This window comes from Momordica charantia, assembly GCF_013281855.1.
Source record: "Momordica charantia cultivar OHB3-1 chromosome 9 unlocalized genomic scaffold, Mcharantia_2.0 BLBB01000009.1, whole genome shotgun sequence".
Lineage (NCBI taxonomy): Eukaryota > Viridiplantae > Streptophyta > Magnoliopsida > Cucurbitales > Cucurbitaceae > Momordica > Momordica charantia.
The window spans coordinates 25,993,724-26,005,246 of record NW_028275167.1 but is presented as its reverse complement, the minus strand read 5'-3'; the positions used below and the strand labels follow the sequence as shown (position 1 = coordinate 26,005,246).

Sequence of the window (11,523 nt, the reverse complement as noted above, 5' to 3'; positions counted from 1 at the left end):
TCAATATAACAACATAAAAAAACTCATAAAAATTATTGTTTCCTTTTTTTTCTTTTTTCTAAAGATTAAATATTAAGAGATCACTTTGTTCCCATGCATCCTTCCCCATCGTAAGACGCCTGAGCCCGCTGACGTGGCATCAATCGATCGGTCTTACTCACTCTCACTTTCTTGCCCCTTCCCTATGGGTCCAATGTCACGGCATTACTCTGCTCTCGTATACACTGGATTCCTCGTCCCCGAGTGAGTGCAGCCTATTACGTCGCTCCACGTGTAAAACTTTATTCAGTCAGATCGTGGAGCTCGAATTCAATACATTACCATATACAGAGCCTTCACATATGGTATATTTTTTCAACGGCTCGATTTTCCGTATCGGTTTTTTCGAAACCATACGTAAGCCTTGCGGAGTGAAGGCGGGCCCACCGATCCAGCGGTACGCGTGGACGGTTGGATTTAGAGACGGTGTATTGGCGATGGTAGAGCCGCATCGTAGTGGATCAATCGCTATAGTAAAAATACCAAAGCTCAGCTTCTGTCGCTATCCAGTAGTCTCAGAAGTCCCTTTCTCTTTCTTCTCACCGAGAGAAAAGAAGATCGCATGTCCTCACCGGTAAACCTCACCGGCGATTTCTCCGGCAAAGGTCAGTTCACTTGGAATCTCTGTCACTCGTGGAATTCCGGATTTTCAATCTCCCATTGTTGGTTTCTTTGATTTCGATTTCCATTGAAATTATTGGCGCATTTGTATTTGTGTGAGTTTCGGAATTTTGTTTGATCGTTTTGAGCTCTGATCGGGGTTCGATTGCTGCTCTATGAGTTTTAATTTTTGGGTTTCTTTTTTGGTTTGCTTTTTTGTTTGTCTTTGCAGATCGATTTTGAGAAACTTTGAGTTTTGGGGCTAACTTGAGTAGTGTCGTCGTCTACATCTGGCACTGGGCGTGGAGTTGGATTCGAGTGTGTGTAGTGTGGAAGGGAGCTGAGCTGATTGCGCGGAGGTTGAGTTTCAGAGCTTGGCGGAGTGACTTGAAGTTTTTGGGTTTTTGGTTGGGGGTTATCAGCGGAAAGAATGGTACGTTTGAATTCGGAATTTGCATACTATTTCCCCCTATGCATGTTACTTTGTACAATCTTCTCCTTGTAAAAGATTAATTTTCTGTTTCCATAACATCTTTTGTCATCTTTAACGTCTTGCCTACCTAATGGAGTACTTATTCATAAGCTGCTAGGTTAATAATATGTAATAACCTATTTTCCATTCGGAGTCACTCTTCAATTTCTGTTGGCTAATTTGCAAAACTCTAGGCTGTATCTTTTACTGTGATGGAGTCACAAATACTAGTGACTGCTCAAAACCATGATAACATTTTCAGATGAGTAAATGCTCTTTGAGATTTATGATGAATTAGCATACATTTTAAGCGTACAGGTCTATGGCACGACAGGAAGACATCTCCAAGTATTTATTGAGTTAATATGTTTGGACGGACCTTCAATAATTGTCATCTTCGATATCATTTGTATGGTTCCCTCAAAATTTTGCTGTTTCGACTCTTACTGAAGCTCAATATGTAGAAGTGGAATGGACCTAAGGCAAGTTGCTTGATGTGGTAGGTATTCTAGGAGGTTACAGTTTTGACATTCAAAATGGAATCTTCAATAGCTGAAATGTGTAGGTTTCTGTTTTTAGTTTGATCTAGTTAAAGCTTTAGATGGGTCATCCCATTATTTACAACTATTGCAGCTATTAAATGCCAATTAACTAAAAAGTATAGACATTTTCAGGAAATTTTGTAAAGAATTTATTGATCTAACTCCCTTTCATCGAGTCACAACTTATTATATTTAATTCCTCTTTACTCCAAATCTGTGCTTGCTTATTCTGGCAATCATATTTGGTTCAAGTTAAAGTGTTTCCTTATGGCTTATTTTGCTCAAACCTTGATCCATTTACCTCAGTAGATGAGCAGAATTCCTCACAGTATTCATCTTGTGCCAATCGTTGCGTTTAGAGTTTGTGAAAGGAAGCTGAGGATTATGTGTTGTTTAATTTCCATTGTCACCAAACAATAATAATAAGGGAAAATTTGTTTATAATTCTATGAAAACTTTTTCTTGGCTCATCATGCAGTTGATAGTTAAAATTTTTAGGGACTTTCCTTTGGATGGAGCATAAAGCTAGACATGACTCTGTCCCTCTTATGGAAAGATGGCTTCACTGTCATAGTTCAGACAGATTTTTAAAAGTCTAAGCTACATCGAAAATGTAGCTGATCTTGTCAATAATATTGTTGGAATGAGCTAAAATAGTATTATCTGTGACAATGTGACGAGTGACTAGAAAGAAGTTGTTAGAAATTGGAAAAAATGGCTAGGAGATGAAAAGGACTGAATATGACTTTCAGCTTTTGTTTCAACTTATTAGGAAATTAAAATGCACCTCACTTGAAGTTATATTCCATCCTGTATGATAATTTTCACTTGTTTCACAAATTTTGGATTCATAAAATTTTTTCCCTAAATGTAAAATTATGTTATAAAAAATATGAAAATATGATGGTCGTCTGATCTTCTTGTCTATTCTAGTTTAACTATAATAACTGGTAGGAAGTGGTCTATCTGCAGTGAAGAATAAAAAGATGGTTGATAAGGAGTTGAAATAAAAAATGAAATGTTAAAGGTTTAGTCAGTGATAAGAAATTTTTTTTTTTTAAGTTGTTTGATTGAGATTGTGGGCTTCGGTTGATTGAAAATAAAGGCTCTCAAGTAACTGTCCTGCAAGTTAAAGCCTCAACAAACTTCAAAGCCCTTACTAGAAGACTCGATGGGAGCAGTGGCAAAATTCTAGCATCTTGATGGTTCCATTAGTTTGAAAGAAATATGATGTCAGTATCATTTATTGACGTTGGATTGGATGAATTCGACAATTTTTTATGCAATACTGATGAAGACAACGTTCAATATGCTAATCTTGTTTGAAGGTATAGTTGAATAGCATTTAAATGGACTATTAATTCCCAGAATCTTGACGGGGGTGGGAAGTTGTTGTGATGTGAAAGTGCTGGAGAAATTAACAGAGAAAGAGAGGGAGGACAGGGAAGAAAGAGGGAGAGAAAGGAAGCTTGGGCTTCTCTAATGATCAATCACATAATATTTTGCCAAAATATAATGTCCAAGGCCTATTTGTAAGTATGATCAAGTAATTCTGAAGGGAAAGACAATTAAGTTGGGAAAGATATATACTGGTCAAACATGTGTTCTACCTACAATCTAAAGTCTTAATTATCGTGCAAAAAGAACATTTACACTAGTTTTAAACCTAATGAGCTAATCGAATCTCCATCTGATTATATGATGAAGTGTTATGTGTAAAATGTTTGAACTGGAAAATGTTGTAAATTTGAGCAAAATGATGTCTAGTAAGGGAAGTTAATAATTTCACTCTTTATTGATCATGAATTTTTTTAGCATGAGATTGGATTTTGTAATCAGATATTAGAAACTTGTAGAGTACTTTTAAATTTGTATTTAGTTATAACATTGTATAAATTTTCTTTGCTAACTCAATTTTTTTATTAAGGTAGTATATTTTCTCAATGTTTTTAATAAGTTAGTATATTTTAACTAGTCCTTTATTCAAAAACTGACATTCTGTATATTTTTTTTCATGTGTAATATATAAGTATAACTTTAGGTCTTCAGAATAATAGTTTTATTTGGTTTTGATCATGTCAACTTTAAGCTTTTATGTTAGTTGTCAGTTCACACGAATTGGAAATTATCTTTCTGGGAATGGATCCGTAAAAAGCTCTTAAATATTTTATTACTGTAAGGAAATAACTGCATGGCTTTAGCCTTATTATTCTGGAGTGAATTTCTTTGTAACAAATGATTTCTCTTCCAGCCATTCGTCCATCACGTAGTTAGTTTTCACGAGAGTTTATGTTCAGTTCAGATGTCTATGTTTTTTAATATCATTTGGCTAATATACTTGTGTTATTTTCTGAAATGCATGAATTGTTTATGTGGAGATGTAAACCCTTTCCTTACAAGTTTTCTCTGTATCTTCTTCTGTCTGAAAGGGGAAGAGGTTACAGCTTTTACTGAACTTAACATATGAATATGGTTATATGTTGCTGTGCGGAGGATGCATCAGTAACTATAACTATTGCTATATTTAAAGCTTCTGGAAATTAAGGTGGCACGTATTTATTCTTCCTAGTATTTAGTTTTTTCCCCTATTCCGTTAAATGCAAACTGCAAGCTTATATATACTGGCATCTTAACCACATTTTCTTGTAATCAAGTTAATCTTTTGTCCTAGTATCTTTTGTGGTGTCTTGGGGTAAATTCTTGTGTTTTGAAATAGAAGCTGCGTAATCATTATGATTTTCTGATATTTGAAAGCCTCTCAAGTATTTGTTTTTTTTTTGGCAGTCTTTCCAGCATAAAAGCTTTTGGATACCTAGGGATGCAGGATGTTTAACTGATGGAGAGATGAATTATGATAGCTCCTCTAGAATTGAAACAAAGCGTGGCCATCAATGGTTTATGGATGGCAATGCACAAGAACTATTCAGTAGCAAGAAGCAAGCAATAGAAACTGTAAATTCTAGACCTGTTCCAGGAGTTCCACACATGAATGTTTCTCCCTGGGATAACACTTCGAGTTTTCAGTCAGTTCCTGGGCCATTCACTGATCGCCTCTTTGGCTCAGAGCCTATAAGAACTGTCAACTTGGTTGATAGAGGCATCACTGTTGGAAATGCTAATATGGACATGGGAAGAAAGGAGTTCGAGAATCATTTTGCAAACAACCCATCAGTTGGCTTGTCCATGTCCCAATCCATTGAAGATTCCTCATCATGTCTCAGTTTTGGTGGAATTAGGAAAGTTAAAGTCAATCAAGTCAGGGATCCTGACATTGGCATGTCTGCCTCGTTGGGGCATGCATACAACAGGGGTGATAATGGTACAATTTCGATGGGTACAACATTTAACAAAAATCACGAGAACGCTATATCATTGGGCCAGACTTATAATAGCAGAGATGACAGTACCATCTCAGTTGGCCCTGCATATCACAAGACAGATGACAATTTTATTTCAATGGGTCATACTTTCAGCAAGGGTGATGGAAATTTCATTACAATTGGTCATAACTATAGCAAGGGGGACAGTAGCATCTTATCAATGAGTCAGCCTTTTGACAAGGGGGATGACACTTTTATATCAATGGGTCAGTCTTATGAGAAGGCAGATGGCAATATCATTTCTTTTGGTGCTTCCTACAATAAAGGGCACGAAAATTTTATCTCAATGGGACCAACCTATAGTAAAGGCGGTGATACTTTCATTTCAATGGCTTCCTCCTATAATAAGGGAAATGATGATACCCTTTCAATGGGTCCAACATATGACAAGGTGGACTCTGACATCGTACATGTGGGTCCTAAATATGACAAAGCGGATTCTGGTTCTCTGTCTATGGCTCACAACTACCATAAGGGTGAGAGTAATACTATATCTTTTGGAGGTTTCGATGATGAAAATGCGACAGATAATCCTTCTGGTGGGATCATTAGCAGTTATGACTTGTTAATGGCTAATCAGGCTTCTGCCCAAGCATCAGAAGTATCAACCCTGCGAGATTCAGTTGATCCCAATGCGGAATTAAATGTTAACAATGCCCCAAAACTTGATGCTAAAATTGACACAAGTTCCAAGAATAAAGAGCCAAGGACGACTAAGAAGGTGCCCCCAAATAGCTTCCCTTCAAATGTTAAAAGCTTGCTCTCCACTGGTATGCTTGATGGGGTCCCTGTGAAATATGTTTCTTGGTCAAGAGAGGTATCATCTATTTTCTTAAATATAAGTGTTATTCTTAATTTGAAAATATGCAGAATGCTTTGAGATTAATTAGTTTTTTCTGCCACCTGTTTTTAACATTTATGCTGGGAAGAAAAATCTCAAGGGAATTATAAAAGGGACTGGATATTTGTGCAGCTGTGACAACTGCAAGCAATCTAAGGTAACTTATAAAGTTCAAGATTACATTTGTTTGTAGACCAAGGAAATGAAGCTCTAATTATATGATTAAGGTTGCTAAGCGAGTTTATTGCACAGGCTCTCAATGCTTATGAATTTGAGAGGCACGCTGGCTGCAAAACCAAACATCCAAATAATCATATTTATTTCGAGAATGGCAAAACTATCTATGCTGTTGTTCAAGAGCTAAAGAACACCCCTCAGGAGATGCTATTTGATGCAATTCAGAATGTGACTGGCTCTCCCATTAATCAGAAGAATTTTCGTATTTGGAAAGGTGATCTTTTAAAATTCCATACAATCTTTACGTGGCTACATCAGTAAAAATATGAAGGATTATGTATTTCTATTGAGTTTGGCAGTGTAAATTTGTATACGATGATTAAAATTGAATCAATTTTCACAAAATTTTCTAACTGGAAAGTACTTGTGCAAATAAGACGTTAGAGAGATTTGAAAATATAAAAAGAGCTTCAGGGTGCTGGTCTTCTTGGCTGGTCAAAGATGGGCAGCCGAGAAGGTTTTTGGGCTTTTTGTGACTGCCATGGTTCTTTAAGCCCACGAGTCAGAATAGCACGAGAATAACTAAAACCTCTGGCAGGTTGCTCTGAATTTTCGCTTTAATAATAGGAGTGTGGTTTCAAGCCTCTCACTTTTTGATTTTTGTTTCCGCCCCATTGTGATCAACCACGTGGTTTTCCAATGAAGGAAAAGATAGTTTGGTATCTTGTGGATTTCACATATGCCCATATTTTTTTACGTTTATTCTATTATATCTTTTTTTCTTTTTCATGCTTGTAAGCACTCTATATATTAAATTTGTACTTTCAAGATCAAGGTTACAGTTCCCTTCACACTTTGTTGAGCCACTTGTTTTTTCTATGAAGAAAAATGCATTTTGTATCTAGTAGATCTCACGTAAACACTTTTTTTTTTTTGGACATTTATATTAAACATTTATGTTGGAGTCTCACACTTTCTCTGTCATTTCTACTGCACAGCATCTTATCAAGCTGCCACCCTTGAACTCCAGCGTATTTATGGAAAGGATGAAGTAATTATGCCTTCTTGAGATGGGGATTTACCTTTTTAATTTTTGAGGTAGGCTATGTGTTGTCGTCTGTGCTTAGCAGTGTTCAGATTTGAATACATTTGGTCTCAATTTGACTTTTAAACTTAAGGAGGCCTATGTCTATAAACAATATGCCTTTTTTGTGCTCTCTCTAAATTAAGTTGATAAAATATTGAAAGTTTTGGATAACCCTATACTTACAAGTAGGCGGCTAATGCCTTTGTCATGCTGCAGCCTAGTGTGGAATGTTGTGCGTACAACATATTCAGTCATGAAATAGGAAATTAGTGATCAAAATATTTTTAAGCTTCGAACAACTGTGCTGTGTACCAGCTTAATCTTTCGATCTCAATTCTGACTCTTTTACTAGTCTTATCCTTAAATATTCATACAGTGTAGCTCTCTGCATTAATTGCTGCATTCATGTACTCTAACATCATAAACTCACATATAGACGAGGAAAATTCCAAGTATTTTTCTCTCTCCTAGAATAAATGAGCTTGAGATATTTGCGAAGCAACTCGGGGACTTGGAGCTCAAAGTTTTGGTGTGTATGCTGATGGTGTTCCATCTCTGCATGAGATGTATTTTCTTGTATTGTTTTTGTTTATTTATTGTTTGATTTTGCTGATACTTGTATTATACCACTTGTAGACCTCAAAGATATACCCACCAGGGTATTTATTCACAGGATGGATTTGTAACCAAAACATTGCTAAAGTGAGTATATTGTAAACCAGTAGTTGCTCTCAAAGATGATATGGATGAGTGGCGTTTGGTGAAGGCGTTATTCGGCCAGGTCGGTCAGCAACCTGCCGACTTACAAAGACATCAATTTGATCACAAGTGTCCATTGCACAGAATGCCCTCTGCTTTTCCTTTCATGTTACATTTTGTTCTTGATTTTATTCCCTCTTGGCAGAATTGTATTGAAGCATTTCAGCACAATAGAATAGTCTGAAACATCCATCTTTTCCAGGAGCTTTGGTTCCAACAAAAACAGAAACTATTATTATATAATATATAGGCCGCCTTCAAATGCAAAAATTACAAATACATTTTGGTTGAGATGAAAATGCAGGGTACTTATAACCGCGTTCGACTTGCTCATATTAACAGATGCGAGGAGAATCACAGGTACTCAACCGAATTCATCAATTTGTCTCTTTATCAACATCAAGCACCAGGAACTCTCGACTCGGTTGAACCATCGTGGTCGTCGAAGCCTCATCCTTTCCAGTCATCTGTTGCTCACAAGGTGTTACCTTATCACAGCCGGATTTAACTGAAAGCTGATCTTTGCTTTGTCCCCACAAAACCAGGTACAAGCCAGCGATAATGGCTACTGCCCCAATAACCCTGCAAATAGAGTTGAAAAGAAGCAGAATTTTTTTTTAGTCTTTTTAAGTTGTGTGTTCAAAGGTGAAACAGATTTCTTCTTTACCTGCCCAAGAACATTATCTCAGATAGGATGAAGGAGCTCATAATTGCAACTAAAATCATGCTCAGAGGACTGAATGCAGTGACAAAAACAGGTCCTTTTGTCTGCATCACCACTCCTTGAATGTAATAAGTTACCCCTGAACATATTATTCCCTGCAAAGAAAAAAATGCTATTAGAGGAGAAAAAATGGACCAAGTTCTATCGCGTTTGCTTATTAGGAATGAGAATGAGGGAATAAGAATCGTTCCCCTTCGTTCTCATGTTAGGATTTATCGTACAAGGATTCTTGATTTGTAGGTTTTAGACCAAATGAGATTAGATTTCTAACTATGGGAGACGAGATTTAAATGATCTCATTTTGATTCTAAAATTTATGATCTCGACATTGTCTCTATTTTTGTTATGGCTACCGCATCTATAGTGAGTTTAACATAGTTTTAAGAAAGGTGAAAAGTGTTTTTTTACTTAATCAAAAGTACTTTTCAAAGTTTTCATTATATTTGGTAACGGAATAAAAAAGATTCTTTTCTTTTAAGAGTTTGAAAAACACCCAAAAGTACCCATATAAAAAAATTTTAAAAATATTTATCGTGAAAACATACTTTCTTTCAAAAGTAATTTCAAACTCACTTTTATTTTGTGTTTTTTTTTTTGTGTTAGTAAACACGATATCAAAATTTTTGGTTTCCACTCAACAACTTCTCGTTCTTATTCCTATCAAATTAACTGCAGTTAAAATATGCACACACTTACAGAATAAACAATAGCCAGAAGTTGGCTGTCAAAGTGCAAAGACCAAGCAGCAGGGTTCCCCCTGTCCATGACCAAAGCCACCACAGAGCCTCCAATGGTTCCCACCAAGCATATCAACGCCGTGAGCGACATCTCCGCGGGGTACGCTTTCAGCGTAATAGCCTAACGCCATTGACATCGAAATTAGTTTCCTTTCTGCAAACTCCAATGTCCATCAACCAAAAGAGAAGGCTTGATATTTTTACCTGGAGAATGATGAAAGCTGACCAGCAAATGCAGCCAGATGCAATAATGAGGGAGCCCTTTAGAGGGTCTTGGTGAATTGCAGCAGAAGCACTTGAAGAAGAAGCAGAGAGCTGGTTGTGGCTTGTCCATGGCAGATTCAACATGGGACCTCTTATGAAGGTCATAACCATGGCTCCTCCTACTGTCACTATGGTCCCTAAGATTTTTGCTTGGCTTCCCATTTTCAAAATATTCACTTTCTCAAGCCTGCACGTATAAATATTTTTATATGTTCGTTGAAACTCTTGAAATGGCGTGGTTTTTAGTACAACATTTGGGAGTGGAAATTCGAACTTACGATCTTTTAATTGAAGATAAGTGTCTTAACCAGTTGAACTATGCTCAGATTGGTAAATAAAAGGGATAGTTTTGTATTTTGATTATTCATCCATTTGATAGTGTATAGTTTGGATAAGTTAAATATAATATGTCGAGTTGGATAAGAAAGGATATTTGTTAATGTATTATTTCTTGAAAAAAAAAGAGGTTTGATATTCGTCAACTTGAACATAATTTTACTGTTAAAACACTGAAAATATTTTTTTTAGCTTGATGGGAACTGTAAAATCAACTACTAGGGTTGCTTGCTTTCCTATTTTTTTTAGTACTTGAATAACTATTTTCTAAATGTTATTGTTTTGCCATTTTTTAATAATATTTTCATACATGAATTTTTTTCTATATAAAAAAAATCAGTATTAGTGAATAATAGTTTTAATATACATAATAACAATGACTTTTAGCTAGTAATTCAATCACAATTTTCCAAAAAAAAAAAAAGTTTAAATCCTATTTTAATCTCTAAAGGTTGATTATTTTTATTAAACTTTTAAATATTTTCTTTTAATCTCTCAATTTTACATTAATTTTTCATAATCCATTTCAAAACTTAACACATAACTTATTACTACGCATGGAACAAAATATGCAAACATATCTTAGGTTTTATTTATTAAACTTTACAAAAAGTTAATAACAATGATTTAAATCTTCAAGTATATATATTTTCAAAACACAGTTTTTTTTTTCCTTTCGTGAAGGGTAAATTGAAAGTACCTGCAAGCCCAAGCCATGAGGAAAGCAAAAGCTGGTAAAATATTGCACATGGCAGCTGTAAAGGTTGCTGTTGTCAACTTCATACCGGTATAGTACAAGTTCTGATCGATCACCGGCCTGCGCCGTTCTCTCAAACCGTTAATTAATGAATAAAATATTAAATTTACCATAATCTATCAATTTAAACTTTCGAGTCCGGTGATAGTTTAGTATTGTATCAAAGTAGAGACAAATTCTCCATTTAAAACTCCTTGTAATATAACTTAAAAGAAATATTAGTATTGATTATCAAGCTTTTGTGCTAATTACGACATCATGTGAGAGTGATAAAAATATGAACTTACTCTAATAAACCGAGCATCACAATCTTCATGAATAGCGAAAATGTCATCTTCGTCCTCACTTTCCTGCATGCAACGTTAAAGAATATGAACAAACGATATAATCGAAAACTCTACATTCAAATCTCCGTAGAACCATTATTTCCTCACTACACTTGCTAGACCCAGCCCGTGCTAACTTCAAAGCTCGAGGTAAAGAACATAAAAAAAGGATTAAATTTACATATATAATTAACCAAACCTATCGAAGACGATGGCGAAAGGGGCAATGAGAAGAGTAGCCACAGCGTGTCGATAAACGACGAAGACATGTTGGCTCATGCCTTGGTCGAGAGCTGACTTTGCAAGAATGGCCATTCCAGCATACCCAAATTGCACAAAAACAACACCCACATAGGGCTTTGCCACACCCAAGATCTTCAGAAAACCCTCCATTGTTAATATTATAACTGCTTTAATTCTCTCTGTCTCTATTTTGAGATGTTTTTAGAATGAACAAAGGGAGAGGGTTTTATAGAGGCAAC

General features: G+C 35.7%; 2 protein-coding genes across 4 annotated transcripts; one reads left to right on the top strand and one right to left on the bottom strand.

Moving 5' to 3' along the window:
• The first annotated feature begins 483 nt into the window (after positions 1 to 483).
• LOC111010042 (N-lysine methyltransferase) lies at positions 484 to 8,176 on the top strand. Of its 3 annotated transcripts, XM_088117608.1 has the most exons (8): positions 484 to 644; positions 872 to 1,072; positions 1,430 to 1,610; positions 4,438 to 5,850; positions 5,963 to 6,031; positions 6,127 to 6,325; positions 7,050 to 7,149; positions 7,775 to 8,176. In XM_088117608.1, the coding sequence occupies exons 4-7, from the start codon at positions 4,498 to 4,500 to the stop codon at positions 7,118 to 7,120; spliced, it is 1,692 nt and encodes a 563-aa protein (XP_087973734.1). In that variant the 5' UTR covers positions 484 to 644; positions 872 to 1,072; positions 1,430 to 1,610; positions 4,438 to 4,497; the 3' UTR covers positions 7,121 to 7,149; positions 7,775 to 8,176. The 3 variants fall into 3 exon arrangements, with proteins under 3 accessions (XP_087973734.1, XP_022139003.1, XP_087973733.1); XM_022283311.2 differs by lacking the exon at positions 1,430 to 1,610; XM_088117607.1 differs by lacking the exon at positions 1,430 to 1,610 and having other exon boundaries at positions 545 to 755.
• On the bottom strand, positions 8,104 to 11,501 carry LOC111010043 (WAT1-related protein At2g39510). Its single transcript, XM_022283312.2, has 7 exons — positions 11,241 to 11,501; positions 11,003 to 11,065; positions 10,659 to 10,775; positions 9,563 to 9,809; positions 9,318 to 9,479; positions 8,565 to 8,716; positions 8,104 to 8,479 (listed from the first exon to the last, which is right to left on the bottom strand). The coding sequence occupies exons 1-7, from the start codon at positions 11,432 to 11,434 to the stop codon at positions 8,275 to 8,277; spliced, it is 1,140 nt and encodes a 379-aa protein (XP_022139004.1). The 5' UTR covers positions 11,435 to 11,501; the 3' UTR covers positions 8,104 to 8,274.
• Positions 11,502 to 11,523: the final 22 nt, after the last annotated feature.

What these genes read in the sequence shown, in the direction of transcription:
- LOC111010042 (XM_022283311.2), top strand. An exon ending in ATGTTTCTTGGTCAAGAGAG is followed by an intron (nt 5,851 to 5,962) that starts GTATCATCTATT and finishes TATGCTGGGAAG; the next exon opens with AAAAATCTCAAGGGAATTAT. An exon ending in ACAACTGCAAGCAATCTAAG is followed by an intron (nt 6,032 to 6,126) that starts GTAACTTATAAA and finishes TTTATTGCACAG; the next exon opens with GCTCTCAATGCTTATGAATT.
- LOC111010043 (XM_022283312.2), bottom strand. Translation starts at nt 11,434, where the DNA reads ATGGAGGGTTTTCTGAAGATCTTGGGTGTGGCAAAGCCCTATGTGGGT. An exon ending in GTGATGCTCGGTTTATTAGA is followed by an intron (nt 10,776 to 11,002) that starts GTAAGTTCATAT and finishes AGAACGGCGCAG; the next exon opens with GCCGGTGATCGATCAGAACT. An exon ending in GAGATAATGTTCTTGGGCAG is followed by an intron (nt 8,480 to 8,564) that starts GTAAAGAAGAAA and finishes CTCTATTTGCAG; the next exon opens with GGTTATTGGGGCAGTAGCCA.